Raw genomic sequence first — 19,040 nt, 5'->3', positions numbered from 1 at the left:
TTTGATGTTTGAGCATGTTACTAACGATTTAACTAAAACAATGAGACAATGCCTATAAAATGTGTTAAATCAGAAGTCAGAACTGTTTTAAGAAGGCTCTAACCAGTTTCATCAAATATGTAGTCAATCTTAATTGTAATTCAAAATTATCTTTGTGTCATATTTTTGTTATTTTGCTACATATTTGTGTTAACTCTTACTAAGCCAGTATTAAAAATAAACATTATTGTGAGGAAAAGTATTTTTTAACTTATTGCCATTAATATGGAATTAAGAGAGTTACAACGAAGATCCTTCAATGAAACGAGTCCCTGATGTTCACCAGTACTGGCATAGTCTTTGCAGAGTCACTCAAGAAAACAATGCAAATGATGTAATAAGAAAATAACTACAGGTTTGTACCTGTAATTCATTTAAGCTCCATTTTCAAGATGACATTTGTGATTAATTAGGCCACAATGAACTCATCATCGGATACCCCAAATTCAATAATTCGCTCTGTACAATGGGCGATTTGGCTAGGAAATCCTCGTAATCATAAATAATTAAATGGGCAGATTAATTTGGCTCGCAATGCGAAAATATGCACGGACACTCATGCTATTGTTTTCCCGTAGAAATGTACTCTTGCGAAAGCTCAAATAGTCCTGGATCCGCCATATCAACATGACTTTTAAAACAGCCGCTTATTCCGTCCCCTGTGGAGAATACTGGCAATACCGGGTTATTGAAGACTATTTAATTGTGACATGCATGTTTATGGGAAGTAGAATTGTCTCCACTCCATCATGCTTATTTATAAACACAAGACTGTGTCAGCCAATTTCCCCAAGGTATATGTAAAAAGGGTTACAGAAGAAAGTTTAATGGCTGTCTGTAGTGTATTAACATAGTAAGGGGGACTACTTATGTTATCCTATATTTAGTTAGACAAGCAATATGAGTTACGTCCCTTGCATGGGATGAGGAATTCTGGGAATTAAAATGGTAACCTTGAATGGTGCATGTTATGGTTTACTCCTGCAAGTTATCAATTAACATCGGCCTAGAGCCGGACGAACATTACATAATTTGGCGACGAGGATAAACTTTACACATTTATCTGAGTTTTGATCAAGATGACAACCCCGATTTTCCAAGACATCGTAGGTATTTCGCCATTTGAAATCGGCGAACGAACAACGCTAGAAATCAGGTGGACAAGATGGCTTCGCAGCTTCGAGCTATTTTCCGATGGAAAAGGGGTAAAATACGACAAACAGAAAAAAGCATTGCTTTTGCACAGTGCTGGTATCGAAGTGCAAGACATTTTCTACACGTTAACGGTTCCGGATCCAGGTGATGGAGAAACTGAGTACGGGATCGCAAAAGGTTTGTTGGACACTTATTTCAAACCGAAAGCAAATGTTGCATTTGAAAGATCGCAATTTAGAAGTATTGCACAACAATCCAATGAATCCATGGCTCAGTATATCACTCGTTTGGGACAAAAAGCTGTGTAATGTAATTTTACAAATGTAGAAGAAAATATTAGGGACCAGGTCAAAAAAGCGATGTTTTCTTTAGATGATTTACGAGGGATAGCAAGGTCACTTGAAGCATCAGAATCTCAGGCTTCCACAATGGAATCAAAAGAAAGTGTAAACAAAATACGACACAAATTTATGCCAAAACCACAGGCATCTGGTGCATACAGACCACAGGCACATGGTGCATACAAAAACAGAAATGGGACAGAATATGGGAAAGGTCAGAAATGCTATGCATTGTGGATACGAGGGGCATATAAAGACAGATCCTAAGTGTCCAGCTAAAGGAAAGAAGTGCAGAAAATGTAAAAAAGAAAATCATTTTGAGAAATGTTGCAAATCTAAGCCTTTTGGTAAACCAAATCAGAGCCGTAGAGAAAAGATCAGAGCAGTTGATATTGATGAAAATGATTCATCTGATGACTACGTATTCAATGTATCAAGCCAGTACATGAAAGGAGACATACATGTTGACATAGGGGGAATAACCATTCCCGTGATTATAGATTCGGGTGCAACCGTGAATATCATTGACAGAAAAATGTGGGAATACATGAAAGAAAGAAAAGTGAAATGTAACAGTAAACTGACAAATAAAAAAGTGTATGCATATGGTAATGATAAACCTTTAACTGTAGCTGGAAGTTTCACTGCTGATGTAACAGTGTCAAATAAAACTGTAAATGCTGAATTCATTGTGGTAGAAGAAAATGGACAGGCATTGTTAGGTAAAACGACTGCTGTAGAGCTAGACATTTTACACATTGAGATGCCGAGTATGGTGAACAACGTTATGACTGATGTTGAAAGGAAACAAGACCTGTCCAAGAAATTTCCAAAGTGTTTTCATGGTATCGGCAAGTTAAAAGATTATCAGCTTCACATTCCATTGATAATGACATTAAACCAGTTGTACAGCCATTGAGAAGAGTACCGTATGGGTTACGAGAGAAGCTTGAGAAGAAAATAGATGAGTGAGAAGAGTTGGACATTATTGAAAAAATAACAAGTAAGTGGGTAAATCCAATTGTTGTCGTGCCAAAGACAGATGATATAAGACTTTGTATTGATATGAGAAGAGCCAACGAAGCAGTTAAAAGGGAGAGATACCCTATTCCAACAACAGAAGAAGTTTTGCAAGATCTGAACAACTCGACTGTATTTTCAAAGCTAGACATCAAAATGGCCTACCATCAAATTGAATTGGACCAAGAATCTCGAGAAATTACTACATTCATGACTCATAAAGGAATGTATCGGTACAAACGACTTATGTTTGGGGTCAGCTGTGCTCCTGAGATGTACAGTAAAGTGATTGCACAAACATTGAGTGGTCTAGAAGGTGTGAGCAGTATATTCGACGACATTATTGTACATGGACGAAGTGATGATGAGCATAATGCAAGACTTGAAGCATTGTTAGAACGTCTTGAACAGAAAGGACTTACGTTGAATCTGGAGAAATGCCAATTCAATATGACTCATGTAGATTTTATGGGCATGGTTTTGTCAGACCATGGAGTAGGTCTTCACGAAAGTAAGGTGAAAGCTGTTCTTGAATTTAGGCAACCAAAAACTGTATCAGAAGTGAAGAGATTCCTAGGTCTCGTCAATTTTAGTGGACGGTTTATTCCAAATCTCGCATCTATTGCTGAACCTTTGCGAAAGTTGACCAGAAAAGGACTTCCATTCACATGGTATGCTGAACAAGAGGAAAGTTTCAAAGAACTTAAAAAAAAGTTGTCAAATGCGAAGAACCTTGGGTATTTCGACAAGAAAGATAAGACTCAAGTAATTTGTGATACAGGGCCAGTCGGAATAGGTTGTGTTCTGGTGCAAGAAAATGGGCAAGGTGAATCCAGAGTGATTCTATATGTGAGCAGAACTTTGACGAGTATAGATAGGAAGTATTCGCAAACGGAGAAAGAAGCACTATCCATTGTTTGGGCGTGTGAGAGACTACATATTATTTGATCGGAATCGAATTTGAACTGCTGACAGATCACAAGCCGTTGCAGTTCATATTTTCTCCAAATTCCAAACCATGTGCTAGAGTAGAAAGGTGGATGTTGCGATTACAACCATACACATATAAAGTCAGACATATTCCAGGGCATACAAACATAGCAGATGCACTATCGCGTCTAGTGCCTGAAACAAGCGTTCCAAAAGGAAAATGTGATTTTCTTAACACGAAGGAGAGCGTTAAATTTGTAGCAACCGAGGCGACACCAATTGTCATGTCAACAAAGACAATTGAACAAGAATCAAAGGATGATGAAGAACTGAAAGAGATTCAAAATCTGTTAAGAACAGGTCGATGGCATGAACTGTCAAACAAGAGCTATTTGCCAATAAAGCATGAATTAGCGTCTTTAGGCTATTTAGTACTTCGAGGTACTAGAATCCTTGTACCCAAGTCATTACGAGAGGACATTTTATCTTTGGGACACGAAGGTCATCCGGGCATTGTTTTAATGAAACAAAGATTAAGATCCAAAGTATGGTGGCCAGGGATAGATAAAGAGATAGAGAACTTTTGCAAATCATGTTATGGGTGCCAAGTAGCTAGACACGTTACTACGAAACCTGAACCATTGAGCCGAAGAGAATTACCAAGCCAGCCATGGGAGCATCTGAGTGCTGATTTTCTGGGACCACTGCCGTCGGGAGAAAATCTACTAGTTATTGTCGACTACTATTCCAGATGGATTGAGGTTTTCATCATGAAAACTACTACGTCGGAGAAGATTATAAACTGTCTAGATAGTATTTTCTGTGTTCATGGAATTCCAGTGTCTTTACAGACAGATAACGTACAAAATTTCAACAGCAAAGAGCTGAACGACTATCTAACGGATCTGAACATTGAACATCGCAATACAACTCCATATTGGCCGCAACCAAATGGAGAAGTGGAAATCCAAAATAAGTCCATTATGAAAAGGCTTCGCATTGCGCATGTGGAGAAGAAAAACATGAGAACAGAACTTCAGACATATCTCATGATGTATAGATCTACACCACACTCCACAACAGGGATGTCACCCGCCGAAATGCTGTTCAAAAGGAAAATTCGCACGAAAATACCAGATATTTCGGACCACAGAGTTTCCGATCATGAATTTAGAGACCGCGACAGCGAAAGAAAATGAAAAGTGAAGATTTATGGTGATAACAGAAGAAATGCTAGAGAAAGTGATATAAAAGAAGGTGATCTAGTGTTAGTAAAGCAAAAGAAGCAAGATAAGTTATCCACAGTGTTTAATCCAAATCCAATGTCAGTAGTAGATAAGCAAGGAAATCGTGTAATTGTAGAGTCAAAAGAAGGTGTGCGATATTCTAGAAATGTGTCACATGTGAAAAAGCTCTATTCTAATGATCAGAGCAGAGAATCTGAAAAATCAAAAGAAGTAGAAAATGTGTTAGATAACGTGAAAAAATCATCAAAGTGTGAAAAATAATTTCAGTGAAAATAAAAGTGTTCAATCGGAGAAAAATGTGCTTAATGAAAATAAAGTGGAGTCGGGATCAAATTCCAATCTAGAGAATAATCAGGAAACAGAGTTGACAGAAATAGAACAGATAGAGAATCCTGTAGAAACGAAGGACGTGAAGTCACCAACAAAAACAGTAGCAGAATCCTACTCGCGACCATCGAGAGTTGGAAAAATGCCGCAGAAATACTCAGATTTCATTATGAGTAACAAATGAGACATTAATATGGGTATTTTTAGGGATTCAAAGAATGTATTATGTATAAATGTTAACAGTTGATTTAGCTATACAACATAGATTTTATATTACAATAAGTATGTGTTAATGGCTAAGACATTATTGGGACTGCTAATTGTTATCTGTTGCATATATATTTTAGTGAGGCATTTCAAATAAGGTCAGGATTTGAAGTGAAACAAATTGTTGATTGATGTAGGAACATACTGTAGGGATATTACGTTATGTATGTATATTTTAGAGATTAGTACCATTATATTGTGGCAAGTTAATGTATAGTAATTCTTGAAATATCATGTCATACTGAAAAGTAGTTGAACAGTTTATTGTTCAATTTACATGTATCTAGTTAAAGTTACAAGAAGTAACATTTAATGTTTAAAGTTTGTGTTAAAAAAAAATAAGGTTCTAGTAAAAAAAGTTAACAGGGTATTTTTAAATTTGATTAGGGGAGGAAATGTAGTGTATTAACATAGTAAGGGGGACTACTTACGTGATCCTATATTTAGTTAGACAAGCAATATGAGTTACGTCCCTTGCATTGGATGAGGAATTCTGGGAATTAAAATGGTAACCTGGAATGGTGCATGTTATGGTTTATTCCTGAAAGTTATCCATTAACATCGGCCTAGAGTCGGACGAACATTACACTGTCGACGATGCAATTAATAAGGAGTTAATTCTAGTTCCGCTTCACAAATTTATTGATGCACTCTTACTCACAAATCAGATGTTCCATAATTAATACAAATGTTTTAATTTTCAAAAGAGGATGAATAAATTATAGCGAATTTGTCATAAATATGACCTTTTTACAGATTTAAGAGAATAGACGTTACAACTAGATCCTTTAATAAAACAAGCCCCTGATTCATGTTTAGTGACAGGGGCGCTGACCATGGTTCAGAATCAAGCTACATGTCTGACCAACGACGAATCCCAATCTAATCTCCAGCTTGGGTCAATTGTATAAAACAGAGGGTTATCTTTTGGTAAGTTTTCAAGTGCAAGCAATTGAATTGGTCATCAGTCATTATTGGATACATATTGACCAAACAATAAACAGTTTGACTAACCAAATCAAAAAATTAACAGAATTATATGTAGTTTGCTGCTGCAGCCAGTTAATTATTTGTGTTTGGTTCAAGTTATCCAATTGTTTTATTGATTGGTCAATATATTTTCAACAATAATAACTGCAAACCAATTAATTTATTCAACAAGCCAAAAATAAAGTCATATAGACAACTTATCAACGTATTATACAATTGGTTGCAGATTTCTGTTCAAAATCAAAGAAATGTTGGGGTTTCAAATCCTCTCACGGAACACACTGTACGTTGGGATACACTGTCAACATACGGAGAACAGAGTTAATAATACCAACAAGAAAAGCCAATGGTTTGGGGTTTCAATGTTTAATTCGATGTCTATAACACTTCTACTAATTAATTTGTCAATGTAATAATTATTTAGAAAGATTTTTTGATATCAAGATACATTTACATGCGCAAAATATCAACTAAATAAAGAACGATTAAAAAAAACAAGATAAACGGTATAAATATAATGTATCTAGTGCATATAAATGGTGCCTAAACAGAAACAAAAGGAACATTTGTAGCCAATGAATTAACCACATTGTCGGAACCCAAAGCACATTTTCCGCTACATAAGTAGAAAAACCAATCGCTAAGTATCGGGTATTCGACTGTGATAAAACAAGGCACGTTTATAAAAAGAAACAAAAAATCAATAACCTCATTAAAGCAGAGTATAAGTGCGTCTGAACACTACTTGATTTACTGGAAATAAATAAATAAAACGCATGGATTTGATATACAACTCATAAACAACTAGTAAATGCGAGAGGATAAACAATATCTCATGTATGATCAAAGCTCAAAACTAGCAGTTCAAGTGATAAAACCAAAACAGTGCTAAGTGCTTCTATCTGAATTCCACTTAGCATTATATTGTGTTCATCCCTTAGATTTGATCATAATGTAAGAAACAATAAAGGCAGCACATAACTAATAAATATATTTAATAATCTATTCCTTTTCCTTTCATATTAAACTGGAACCCAGGTACTATTATAGATTAAAAGTTGTGTAACTTGCAGTCGAATTATCAATGATTGTACAGTCCTAACTGGAGTAACTTGCACACAACAAATTATTAATGAATGTAAATTCCGAACTGGAGTAACTTGCACTCAAAGTATCAATGCATTTAAAGTCCTAGGTCTTAATATTGCACACAATATCTTGGAAATGATATTTTTAATTGAAATTATGAAATAAAAACTTTTTTCAGACAAGACAATTAAATGATAATAATTGTTTAATTTGACTAAAGAAGCAACTACTATCACCTGAAATGTACTGTTCTTCAAATAATGAATGAGACAAAAGATAAAGAGGCACTGTTATAAGAGAAGCCTAGCTCATTAGGGCAGCATGCTATTGGCACAGAGAGGTTACAGATAAAAAGCAACAGCACACAAATTTGGACACAAGTATGGTCACTGGTCTAGTTAAAATTTCAAAATACACACAAACGCGTTTGAAATGTCAAAATATACACGAACATAAAGGAAATGTCAACATACATGAACGAGAAAGAAACGTAAAACAATATGCACGTGGAATGAAAAGTTGTTTCAACACAGCAACATAATTATAAAGAAATAAGCAAAATTAACACAAGTATATTTTTTATTAATGTATACAAGCGCATAAAAAATGACTTAATAAGCTGCAATGCTTTTAAATTTTGAAAGACACAGAGAGAATAAAAAAATAAAATTTTAGTTGAAGACAGTAGAAAACAGATTAAATAATAATGCAATTTAAATAAGTCTGATTATAAATAGGTGCTTGACTTCAAGTCTAGTAACCTCAGTTTGCTTTTCACAGCTCCATAAAATGGACCCCCCAAACTGTTACAAGTTTTAATAACTTTATTGCCTGCAAATGATGTTGACTGGTGTTGATAATGCCTTTCTGGGTGCGTTCACTTCATTAAGGTTCAATGAACAATAAATTCAGTATGCTTTATCATATAGACAACAAACAAAGAGCACTGAACTCTGTGGGAAACAACATCTGACCAATAAAAAACCATGCTTATGACCAACCTATCCTGGTTTAAATGGTGATGTTTTAACATTATATATATTTTATCATTCATTTTTCAGTTACAAAGCCTAACAAGAAATAGTATATCTCAACAAATATCAACAAAGAAGTGTCTAATGCTATTTTAGGGGAATTCATTAATAATGGTAACAAAATGTTTAGTAGTACTAGGTCTCCGATGTAATAACAAAAACAAAACAAAAACATTAAAAGATCAAGGATTTCTACTCCACGCACGTTTAAAGAATTTTGCAGATACTTGAATTGATAACATCTCTATTGGTTGGCACTAAAACCTCTCGGAACGGAAAAGAACAAAGTAAAATGATCAGTAAAAATGCTTCTAAATTTTACAGGAGGACAAAAAAGAGATTTTTGTTCGATGTTCATTATTTAAATCAATATTTTTTGTTCAAATGCTTTCAATGAAAAATGATTAAATGCATTGATATCAAGTAAATGCAAGTTGGTTTGAACACAATGACAAATATACTTGTGGAGCTACACGTTTTCCCGAGATCTTTATCAGAATTGCAAAGGAGATTAATATCTGCGTAGACGATTTATTTCTATGATCTTCTGATAAAGTTAAGTGATATAATACATATACAGATTGTTTTCTTGTTTAATGTTACTACTTTCTATTTGTAGTATGACACAAAACGAGAGTCGAGAGTCGTACTTCTCACGAGGTCTACAATATTTACGGAAGAAATCAAATTAAATTACAATTAGCTTGAAAAATGAAGCTGAAGTTCACCAGTATGAATCTACTAAAAGTTTATATATTTCATAATAACAAAACAATTTTTTTCAATAAAAATGCCCACTTGTAGAAAGAATAGTTCTGAAGGTTGATTTTTGCACTAACAGTAGAAAATAGCGATTTCATGCATACAGTAACAGTAAGCTGAATTTAAAGAGAACTAAGTGTTTTAACAACAAACAAAAAATTCAAAGAAAATCATCTAAACTATGAATACATTTGATGAAAGGGAAATTAAGACAAACAATGCCCAAAGTTAAGAAATTTTCACCAAGTTATTTTTCCTCCAAGAAGATTTATAAATACAGCCAAAAAGGACTTATGGAGAAAATGCAAAATTTAAAGATAAAAATAATTCCTGTCAAAAAGTCCCGTTCAAATTCTTAGAAATCAAAACATTGGAATGCTACACTTAATTTTTAAAATGTTGAGTCTTACTTCCTGATAATGGCGTGACCAAGGCTTATGGAGCCTGTCAGCAAGCATGATAATTACAACTGTGACAATAGTAAAATCTTATTAGGGGCGAAAAAGCAGAGGCGCGTGAGTTCCTGATAACTAACATTCTTTTATTCTACTGATTGTGCTACATTCACCATATCTATACAATAAAACTAAAACAATAACTTAAATTAACTCATATACACATTGTTTAACTGCTAATCTTGAATAATAAACATGTTTGCAATTGTGACTTGATTTTTTTAACAAAGGAAAGGTTTACAATATACCTTCTATAGGAAGGTTCAAAACCAAGTGATGACTTAACAGTAAACGAGGGAACAACATAGAAGAAAAATAAATTTTGCTCATTCTAAAGAACTAATGGTATACTTCCTCTAGTTATGTTGGCCTCTGCATCTACCCATCTATTAATGATAGCTTCAATTTCTTCTTTTAATTGACATTTACTAACGACTATATTTTGATTGTTGTGTGATGTTTGTTGTATTGTAGCATTGCGTCGCTTGGGCATTGTGCCGTTAAACAGAATTTTAAGGATAGCCTTATTCCAGTAGAGATTTCTTTTAATTTTTAATAAAAAAAACAAGCCACACAATTGAAAGTTGAACAATATGTTCTACCGAGACCTAACATTATTATACATTTTGCAAAAATCAAGACTTCACAGAATAATCCCTTACCAGTATAAGTTAATATTATAATAAATATAAGTATTTACAGCTTACCGATACAATTGATATACACAATCATAATAATAATAATAACAAAATTATCCATATTCTCAGTAAGCATTTGACAAAATATACTTAAAATAAGTAAAAAATATTCCCTTTTTTTCAAAACTTGATAAATTAGCTTGACAAAAAGAGAAAGTCACTAGAATTCATGCTTTTAACATTTCCGACTATAAAAGCTGCCCCAATGTGCAATAATGATCACTACAAAGTGGTTTGTTTATGCCGTTGTTCTATATCAGTCATTGAAATAAAGATTTTTTTGGACTAGCTCTAATTTAAGATGTTTATATAGACTATAGACACAAGCCCGACTGTTTAAACATTTATGAGAAAAACCGATTTTTTATTAGTCCTGCTTGGTTGTCCTACTTCTAACAGTGCTATATAATACATATTAAAAATAGAGATAAATAAGTCTATATTAGGATGCTCAGTCTTATGCAAATGGACACATGTATTCTCATGTTCAGTCATATGCAAATAGACATGTGTATGCTCAGCCATATGAATGATCTGTCATATGGTCAGGTGTTTGCTCAATTATATGCAAAAAGCCATGTGCTTGCTCAATCATATGCCAAAAAGACTATGTAAGTTAGGTCATATGCAAATAGACATCGAAAATATTGTTGATAGTGGTCAAATCATTGTCATTAAATTTTAGATAATATGAAGTAAAATGTCTGTGACTTGTGCAACATTTGAACAACGCTGAACATTTGAACAATGTAAAAACCAATAAAATCTGAATTGCGGCTGATTGCCATTACTTTAAGTTTAATTGCCATACTCTCACTGATAAGAAGTACTTTATTATCTTAACAAAATATTACAAAACTTATAAGCTTATATATATTATGATCTACAGTTCTCGTATAGGAATATGTATCTGTAGCGGGTCCCTGAGACGTCGAAGGTCGGACTTGCACTGATCGATAAGGTTTGTCAGGCGGTTATATTCAGGGATGTTGAATCCCTCCTTCTCAGCTACCTTGTAAAACTTGTTGAGAAACTCCCGGTCCCAAGCATCCACGTAGTTGTATTCCTGTAATTATTAATATGCAAATTCACAATTCTAAATAAGGGCTATTCCAGTAAAAGATATAAACCAAGAGGGGGGAGGCAATTACATAAATAGTATGCGGGTAGGTGTCGTTTTTCGCTTATCTGGATCCCGAAAGAGTAAATTTGCTACAGTAGGGGGGTGGTACATTTTTGAAGTGCCTTCCCCCCGGGGATTATATGTTTAAATGGAATAGCCCTTAGACAAATGACTAAAGTTATTTTTAACAGTGCTGTGAAAAGTATTTATAAGAAAAAAAATGATGCCAGGGTCTAGGGCGCAGCGTAAGGCCCACTCACTCTCACAAGTATTCATGTTCTATAGTCAATAAACTTGGTTCAGCACGTCCATTTATTTACTTTTATTTGGGCTTTGGGTACTATCGTAACGACCCTGTAAGATTTATCGTGAATTTGTATTAGCTTGACAAGCATTTACCTTCATCCCAGGTTCGCGGGCTAAAATAGATGTTCTTATTTGACCAGGGAGATAAACAATACATGCTATTCAATAAAAGGTGTTTAAAAAATCCTACAGAATACCTATGCAGCTACATGCCAATGACAGCTGTATAAATTGTGAATATAATAAGGAACAGTCAACAGTATTACAAGAAAATAATACACATAGCATACCTGTGCAGTTACAGCGAAGTACGCGTACATGCCGATCACAGCTGCATAAGTCGCGAAATACGTGACTGGCTCCATCACGTCCCATGAGTATTCAAACCAGGTTAGAAGAGCGAAGAAGCCAAACTGGAATCCCATCAGCGTTGAACCCAAGTACATCAGCTGCTTGTTACGAGAATGAATGCGATCCTCAATCGCTGATTTTGCCTGTAAAAGTAGTACCATTTGATAATATTAACTGTAGTCTATTTAAGAGAATCTACATTGACAGATAAAACTACCACAACACTGTCAGATTTTCTTCCCTTTGATAGGAATCCAATGAAATACATGCCCCAATGTGACTCAAGTGCAGAATATGACTTGTATATGGCAATGTCAGAGCGTATACTGGGATATTATTTTGATAGACCCATATCACTTTTTACATATTCCGACATTTTAACACTTTTATCAGAATAAATCACTTCTTTTCATAAAGCTTATATAAACTATGACAAAAAGTTTTCATGAAGTATCATGTATTCAATGACTACCTTAACAAAGGGAGCTATCTGTAGCTTGTATTCCTCCAGCTGACTAATTATCTCTTTTTCTCGCTTCAACTGATACTCTTCAACATTGAGCTGGGAGTACAGTTTGTTAGTGATGTCTTTCACTTCCAAGAAACGCTCCAAACTCACTTGGCACGTCAGAAACTGAAAACAAATATGGGTGCAGTTATTGAATTTGTTTACAATGAAACCGATGAAAATGAAAAAAAACAGTGGAATTGAATTTGGGTAACCTCACTCTGAGGTTCTAACAGATGATAATTGTCAATCCTGAAAGTAGCATTGGGTTCTTAGGAGTATGAGGGATTCGCACCAACATGGTAAATGGGCATAAACCCTTTTTCGGATTGTTTCCAAAGTCATTCATAATCATTAAGGTAATACTATTTTTGATGCAACTGTCTTGAGGAAAAAACCTTTTTAACTGTATAATAAGTTACAGTTCTCAATCACAAACTTTAGAACCCTGCTGACTGTTTCAAAGTTTATGAGGTTGTTTTTAAATTAACCATTCAAAAGCTTGAGATAAATGGTGATAGTACCTTACTAGGCAATGCATTGAACTAAGCACTTTTGAAGATTGGAACTCCCCTTGCTAAAAATAAACACACCTTTTCATCAGGTTGCCCAAAACTTGCACCTTATAGTATTGTGAAGATTGGAACTCCCCTTGCTAAATATAAACACGTCTTTTCATCAGGTTGCCAAAAGCTTGCACATTATAGTATTGAGAAGATTGAAACTCCCCTGACTAAATATAAAAACCTCCTCCAAAGATTTGCACCTTGTAGTAGTGGGTATGGCTATGACGACAAACAACGGAGGGAAGGGGAAAAATGGCACCAAATTGTGGAGGGAGGCAGTAACAGCATGTATACTCGACTTATTGACCTTCATTACTCTAGAAGTTGCAAGTTAAATTGTGCATCAACAAGGTCACTATCATGATTGCTGTAAATTGTGCGCTTTTCTGAGCGTTGCTACTGTATCCAAGGCCAAAAGTTGTGCGCCTGTCGCCACTGTTTGCTCTCTTTGATGATTTGAATGGTAAACAGCTAGTTATGTCGTTATGCCATGTCAATAATCTTGTCAACAGCATTCATTTGCTTTCGATGCTACAGCTTCCATGGTTATACATGCCGTCACCATACCTAAGACTTTCAACTCTGTTATTGCTGATCCCCTTGTTGTTAAAAGTAAGTTTCCATTGTCATCAAATTTATACTCTGTTGTCATCCTTGTCACTCACTAATCAATTTTTTGAGGTAAAAAAAAATAGTAATTGTCTTTAGCTGCACTAATCATCCTTAAAGTTCTTAGTATTTTTCATCGCATTATTACTTATAAGGACTCGCTTATGTTTTTGTAAGATGTATGATGAAACCAAGTGTGGCAAATCATTTAGAAGAGTGTTAAAACTTAGAGGCTTAATTACGACTAGATGACTTTACCAAATTGTGATATATGATCAAATATTGTCTTCCAGGTCCACAATTTTGAATAGCAATAGTAACATGATTCAACAAAAGGCTTAAAGCTACATAATGTCACAAATTGAACGTTTTGTCAACTTTTTTTTAATTTTTTGTCATGAAACGAGCCATTATATGCAAAAATTCATGGAAACCAGTTATTGTTATACAAGACTGCTTCCAAAACATTAGATCACAGATTTTAATATTTAAGTTCAAATTCTTTTCTTAAACTGTTAGTAAGCCATAAAACATTATTTTTCGAACGGAAATATGAAAATCTTGGATCTGATTTTTTGTCAGCAATCTGTTATCATTGGTTTGCAGATATTTATGCAAGAATTTGCTCTTTCAAAGACAAAAAAATAAAAAAGTTGTAAATATTGTATATCTGTGAGAGTGCAGCTTTAAATGTTAATTTATTCATATAATTATGTGCAAGTCCTTGAGGGCGTGAGGTTATTTTGTCAGTTTTCTATTTTTCCTTGACTGTACTGGCCTGGGCTTGCTTCCAGAATGTAAAACCAGAATATTTCATTCTATTATTTAATAAGTGTACATGTATTCTTTTCAGCGATTTCGGTATCAAAAAGATAAATATTTATGATATAAGATTAGTGTTTTAGATGCAAGATTTGGTGCCAACACAGGAGCAAGTCCCAGTGCATGCTGATATGTTGTCTTGTTCAATGTTAAAGGAATGGTCAAATGATATTTCTGCTGTCCAATTAAGAGAACAATAACAGTTGTGTTCATGCTTGTCACACAAGATGGATGACTTGCATATTATTTGCATGATGACGTCTCAAATTTATGTGCAAATTTATAGCATTCAATCCTTTTCCAACCTGTGATTTTTAAAGGATATATATTAAAAACGATGATAGATGACATAAAAATGTTGACAATTAAAGCAGATAAATGCTGCGCTGCAATTGTTACATCATAATTATGAAATCCCTACAACAAAATCGGAGCTATAAACCCATCCCCACCCCAAAAATCCAAAGATTTTTATCAATCTCAAATACAGTCCTGGCAGACCTAAAACATACTGATTTGTCCAAATCCGCAAAAAATAGCATATTAATTAATAACTAAATTTTAATCCCACAAAAATAGTGAGGAATGTTCACTGAACTAATTAAACATTGATGTAGCAAGTTAACTGGCTGTGTTTTAATGCATCCCAGACAAGAAAGGTCAATGAACGATCCTTAAAATACGGTCAAAGTGATTCGAAGAGCTTCTAATGGAATAAAGGCAAATTTTCACTTTTTCTGACTTTGTTCTATGTTATTGCTTTTTTTTTCAAATTAATTTGGGAACCAAAAAGACATATTGTTAATGAATGCAATTGCCCTCTAATCAAGCACACGATTTGAGTTATGTTGTTTACATCTGATCAGGTAAAACTCCTCCTTACCTTCCAAAAAGACTAAACTGTCTGCAAACTGGTATTACACTGACTCAATTCTCTGCCTTTAAATATACAACAGCAATAAAGGCTAGCAAGATTGAAATATTTAGGATTTTTATTGCAAACTCTAATAAAAACAACAGAGCTTTGTTGAATTGTAACAATATAACAAAGATATGCACACAATTTGTTACAATTAAAGAGCATATTAACCATCTATAAACAAAATCAGTGTTTATCATAAACCCATTCCGTCCCAAAAAAAAATCCGAGATTTTTATCAATCTCAAATACTGTCCTGGTAGACCTAAAACATACTGATTTGTCCAAATCCACACAAAAATAGCATGTTAATAACTAAATTTTAATACCACAAAAATAGTGAGGAATATACATTGGACAGATTAAACATTGATATAGCAAGTTTACTGGCCGTGTTTTAATGAATCTCAGACAGTTTAAGAAAGGTCTGAATGAACAATCCTTTACGATCAAACTGATCCGAAGAACTTCAAATGGAATAAAGGCCATTTTCACTGAAATTAGTGACCTTTTCTGACATGTTAGATGCTTTTGCGGTGTTTTTTCTGTTTACTCAATGTTGAGTAATTGCTTTTTATCGATTTAATTTGGGAACCAAAAAGACATATTATTGTTAATGAATGCATTTTCCCTCTGATCAAGCACACAATTTGAGTTAAGTTGTTTACATCTGATCAGGTAAAGCTCCTCCTTGCCTTCCAAAAAGACAAAACTGCCTGCAAACTGGTATTACACTGTTCAAAGCAATTCTCTGCCTTTAAATATACAACAGCAATATAAGTACGAAGATTGAAATATTTAGGGATTTTATTGCAAACTCCAATAAAAACAACAGAGCTTTGTTGAATTCTAACAATATAACAAAGATATGCATGCAATTTGTTACAATTTAAAGAGCATATTACACATCTATTAACAAAGTAAACACAGATATTCAATATATAAATATAAATACAAGGCAATATACTATCTCAGAAATATATGAATGGAAAACAAGGTCTAAAAAATTATTATTTTTATTATTATTATTTAAGAATGTCTAAAACATTCCCACTGGCTCCTCGGGAATTGGATACAGCCTATATGAAGAGTGAAACATTTTTTCAAACTTACTGTGAACATTTTTTTTTGTACAGTCATAATTTACTTTAACATCACCTCCAACATTCCAGCATGATCTATGTAAAGGTGTATGATTATTTGTTTTTGTTGCATTATTGTTAATGTCTAGTCCGATGATCTTTATCTGTTCAAGATTTTTGGCAAATCTTACATGCAGGTTCTTCTTTTTGTGAGTTTTCAAACAACTTTTCCTCCTTGTCAGCTGATCGATGGATGGTTCCCAGCAGTTGTCTCTTTCGATGATCTTAACCTGCTCAAGATTCTTGGCAAATCTTACATGCAGGTTCTTCTTTTTGTGAGTTTTCAAACAACTTTTCCTTGCTATCAGGAGATCGTCTGAAGTCTCCCAGCGGATGGTGACTCCAGGTGAAGCTTCCAAAATAGTTGCAGGGTTACACCACTGTTCTGAGTGATTTTGGTATTGTCCCGATGTTTCATGTGCGCTTGATTTTTGTTGCTTGCAGTTAAAGCCAAGGATTTGCTGCCATTTTGGCTGCTTCTTCTTTCTTTCATTCAAGATGTTCAATTTAATCTCCCTGTTTATTTTTCTGGCAGTTTGCACCGTTTGCTGAAATTTTGCAAACATTCCTGCTGCAGTAGATTGATTCTTTTCTTGTTCATTGCTAAATTTTATATCCATGCAACGGTTCCTTCCCCTCCAGCCCCGCAGCAGCGCTGAGTTTTTGAATTGCATTAACATTAACATTATATCTTTTAACAAATTAAGTAGTTCTTGCAGTCTATTTTGTTGTTTAATTCTTTTCACACTTCACCAAGAGCTTTGCAAAAGTTTCTGTATTTACAATCTGTCTTTGCTAGTTCATAAAACTCAGAACTTTCTTCGTCCAACTGTTAATCAACAGCAATGCTACAGAAGAACGTCTTATATAAACTGAGCAATCGTAGCAATAAAGTTTTAATGTTTATGCACTATTTATCTTCTTCTTCTTCTTGCAGTGCTTCTTGGTGAAGCCGATTTCTTCAACTGGTCTGCTCAGAATATTCCCCACCTTATATAGCAACTGACAATCATGTGTTCATTCTCTCCAGGTTTGATGTCAGATTATTCCAGAAATGATTGGCTGTAACAATACCTGTTTGACAAACTTGTGAGAATATTCATTAGCTCCTTGTTTTAGGTCAGGATATTTCTGGTGTGTATGGCTTGTATAATACCAGTTTGATGTTTGAGCATGTTACTAACGATTTAAGTAAAACAATGAACCTTAATGAGACAATGCCTATAAAATGTGTTAAATATAAGTCAGAACTGTTTTAAGAAGGCTGGAACCAGTTTCATCAAAGATGTAGTCAATCTTAATTGTAATTCAAAATTATCTTAGTGTCATATTTTTGTTATTTTGCTACATATTTGTGTTAACTCTTAAGCCAGTATTAAAAATAAACATGATTGTGAGGAAAAATATTGTTTAACTTATTGCCATTAATATGGAATTAAGAGAGTTACAACGAAGATCCTTCAATGAAACGAGTCCCTGACGTTCACCAGTACTGGCATAGTCTTTGCAGAGTCACTCAAGAAAACAATGCAAATGATGTAATAAGAAAATAACTACAGGTTTGTACCTGTAATTCATTTAAGCTCCATTTTCAAGATGCTATTTGTGATTAATTAGGCCACAATGAACTCATCATCGGATACCCCAAATTCACTACTTCGCTCTGTACAATGGGCGATTTGGCTAGGAAAACCTCGTAATCATAAATAATTAAATGGGCAGATTAATTTGGCTCGCAATGCGAAAATATGCACAGACACTCATGCTATTGTTTTCCCATAGAAATGTACTCTTGCGAAAGCTCAAATAGTCCTGGATCCGCCATATCAACATGACTTTTAAAACAGCCGCTTATTCCGTCCCCTGTGGAGAATACTGGCAATACCGGGTTATTGAAGACTATTTAATTGTGACATGCATGTTTATGGGAAGTAGAATTGTCTCCACTCCATCATGCTTATTTATAAACACAAGACTGTGTCAGCCAATTTCCCCAAGGTATATGTAAAAAGGGTTACAGAAGAAAGTTTAATGGCTGTCTGTAGTGTATTAACATAGTAAGGGGGACTACTTATGTTATCCTATATTTAGTTAGACAAGCAATATGAGTTACGTGCCTTGCATGGGATGAGGAATTCTGGGAATTAAAATGGTACCTTGAATGGTGCATGTTATGGTTTACTCCTGCAAGTTATCCATTAACATCGGCCTAGAGCCGGACGAACATTACATAATTTGGCGACGAGGATAAACTTTAAACATTTATCTGAGTTTTGATCAAGATGACAACTCCGATTTTCCAAGACATCGTAGGTATTTCGCCATTTGAAATCGGCGAAC

At 34.3% G+C, this 19,040-nt stretch overlaps 2 protein-coding genes across 2 annotated transcripts; one reads left to right on the top strand and one right to left on the bottom strand.

The window, feature by feature from the left end:
• Window positions 1-1,728: 1,728 nt before the first annotated feature.
• Window positions 1,729-2,454, top strand: LOC128214457 (uncharacterized). Its single transcript, XM_052920939.1, has one exon. It carries the CDS (start codon window positions 1,729-1,731, stop codon window positions 2,452-2,454), a length of 726 nt encoding a protein of 241 aa, XP_052776899.1.
• An 8,783-nt stretch (window positions 2,455-11,237) lies between these two features.
• LOC128214442 (calcium uniporter protein, mitochondrial-like) lies at window positions 11,238-17,266 on the bottom strand. The gene is made up of 4 exons (XM_052920917.1): window positions 16,832-17,266; window positions 12,607-12,768; window positions 12,074-12,277; window positions 11,238-11,420 (listed from the first exon to the last, which is right to left on the bottom strand). Exons 1-4 carry the CDS (start codon window positions 17,264-17,266, stop codon window positions 11,238-11,240), a joined length of 984 nt encoding a protein of 327 aa, XP_052776877.1.
• Between the last annotated feature and the right edge of the window lie 1,774 nt (window positions 17,267-19,040).

Source organism: Mya arenaria, chromosome 2, assembly GCF_026914265.1.
Source record: "Mya arenaria isolate MELC-2E11 chromosome 2, ASM2691426v1".
In the NCBI taxonomy this organism is placed as follows: domain Eukaryota; kingdom Metazoa; phylum Mollusca; class Bivalvia; order Myida; family Myidae; genus Mya; species Mya arenaria.
The sequence above is the reverse complement of the archived record's forward strand: the minus strand, read 5'-3'. Positions and strand labels throughout refer to the sequence as shown.

What these genes read in the sequence shown, in the direction of transcription:
- LOC128214457 (XM_052920939.1), top strand. Translation starts at nt 1,729, where the DNA reads ATGGGACAGAATATGGGAAAGGTCAGAAATGCTATGCATTGTGGATAC.
- LOC128214442 (XM_052920917.1), bottom strand. Translation starts at nt 17,266, where the DNA reads ATGTTTGCAAAATTTCAGCAAACGGTGCAAACTGCCAGAAAAATAAAC. An exon ending in ACAAAAAGAAGAACCTGCAT is followed by an intron (nt 12,769 to 16,831) that starts GTAAGATTTGCC and finishes ATTTGTTTTCAG; the next exon opens with TTTCTGACGTGCCAAGTGAG. An exon ending in ACTTCGCTGTAACTGCACAG is followed by an intron (nt 11,421 to 12,073) that starts GTATGCTATGTG and finishes TAATAATTACAG; the next exon opens with GAATACAACTACGTGGATGC.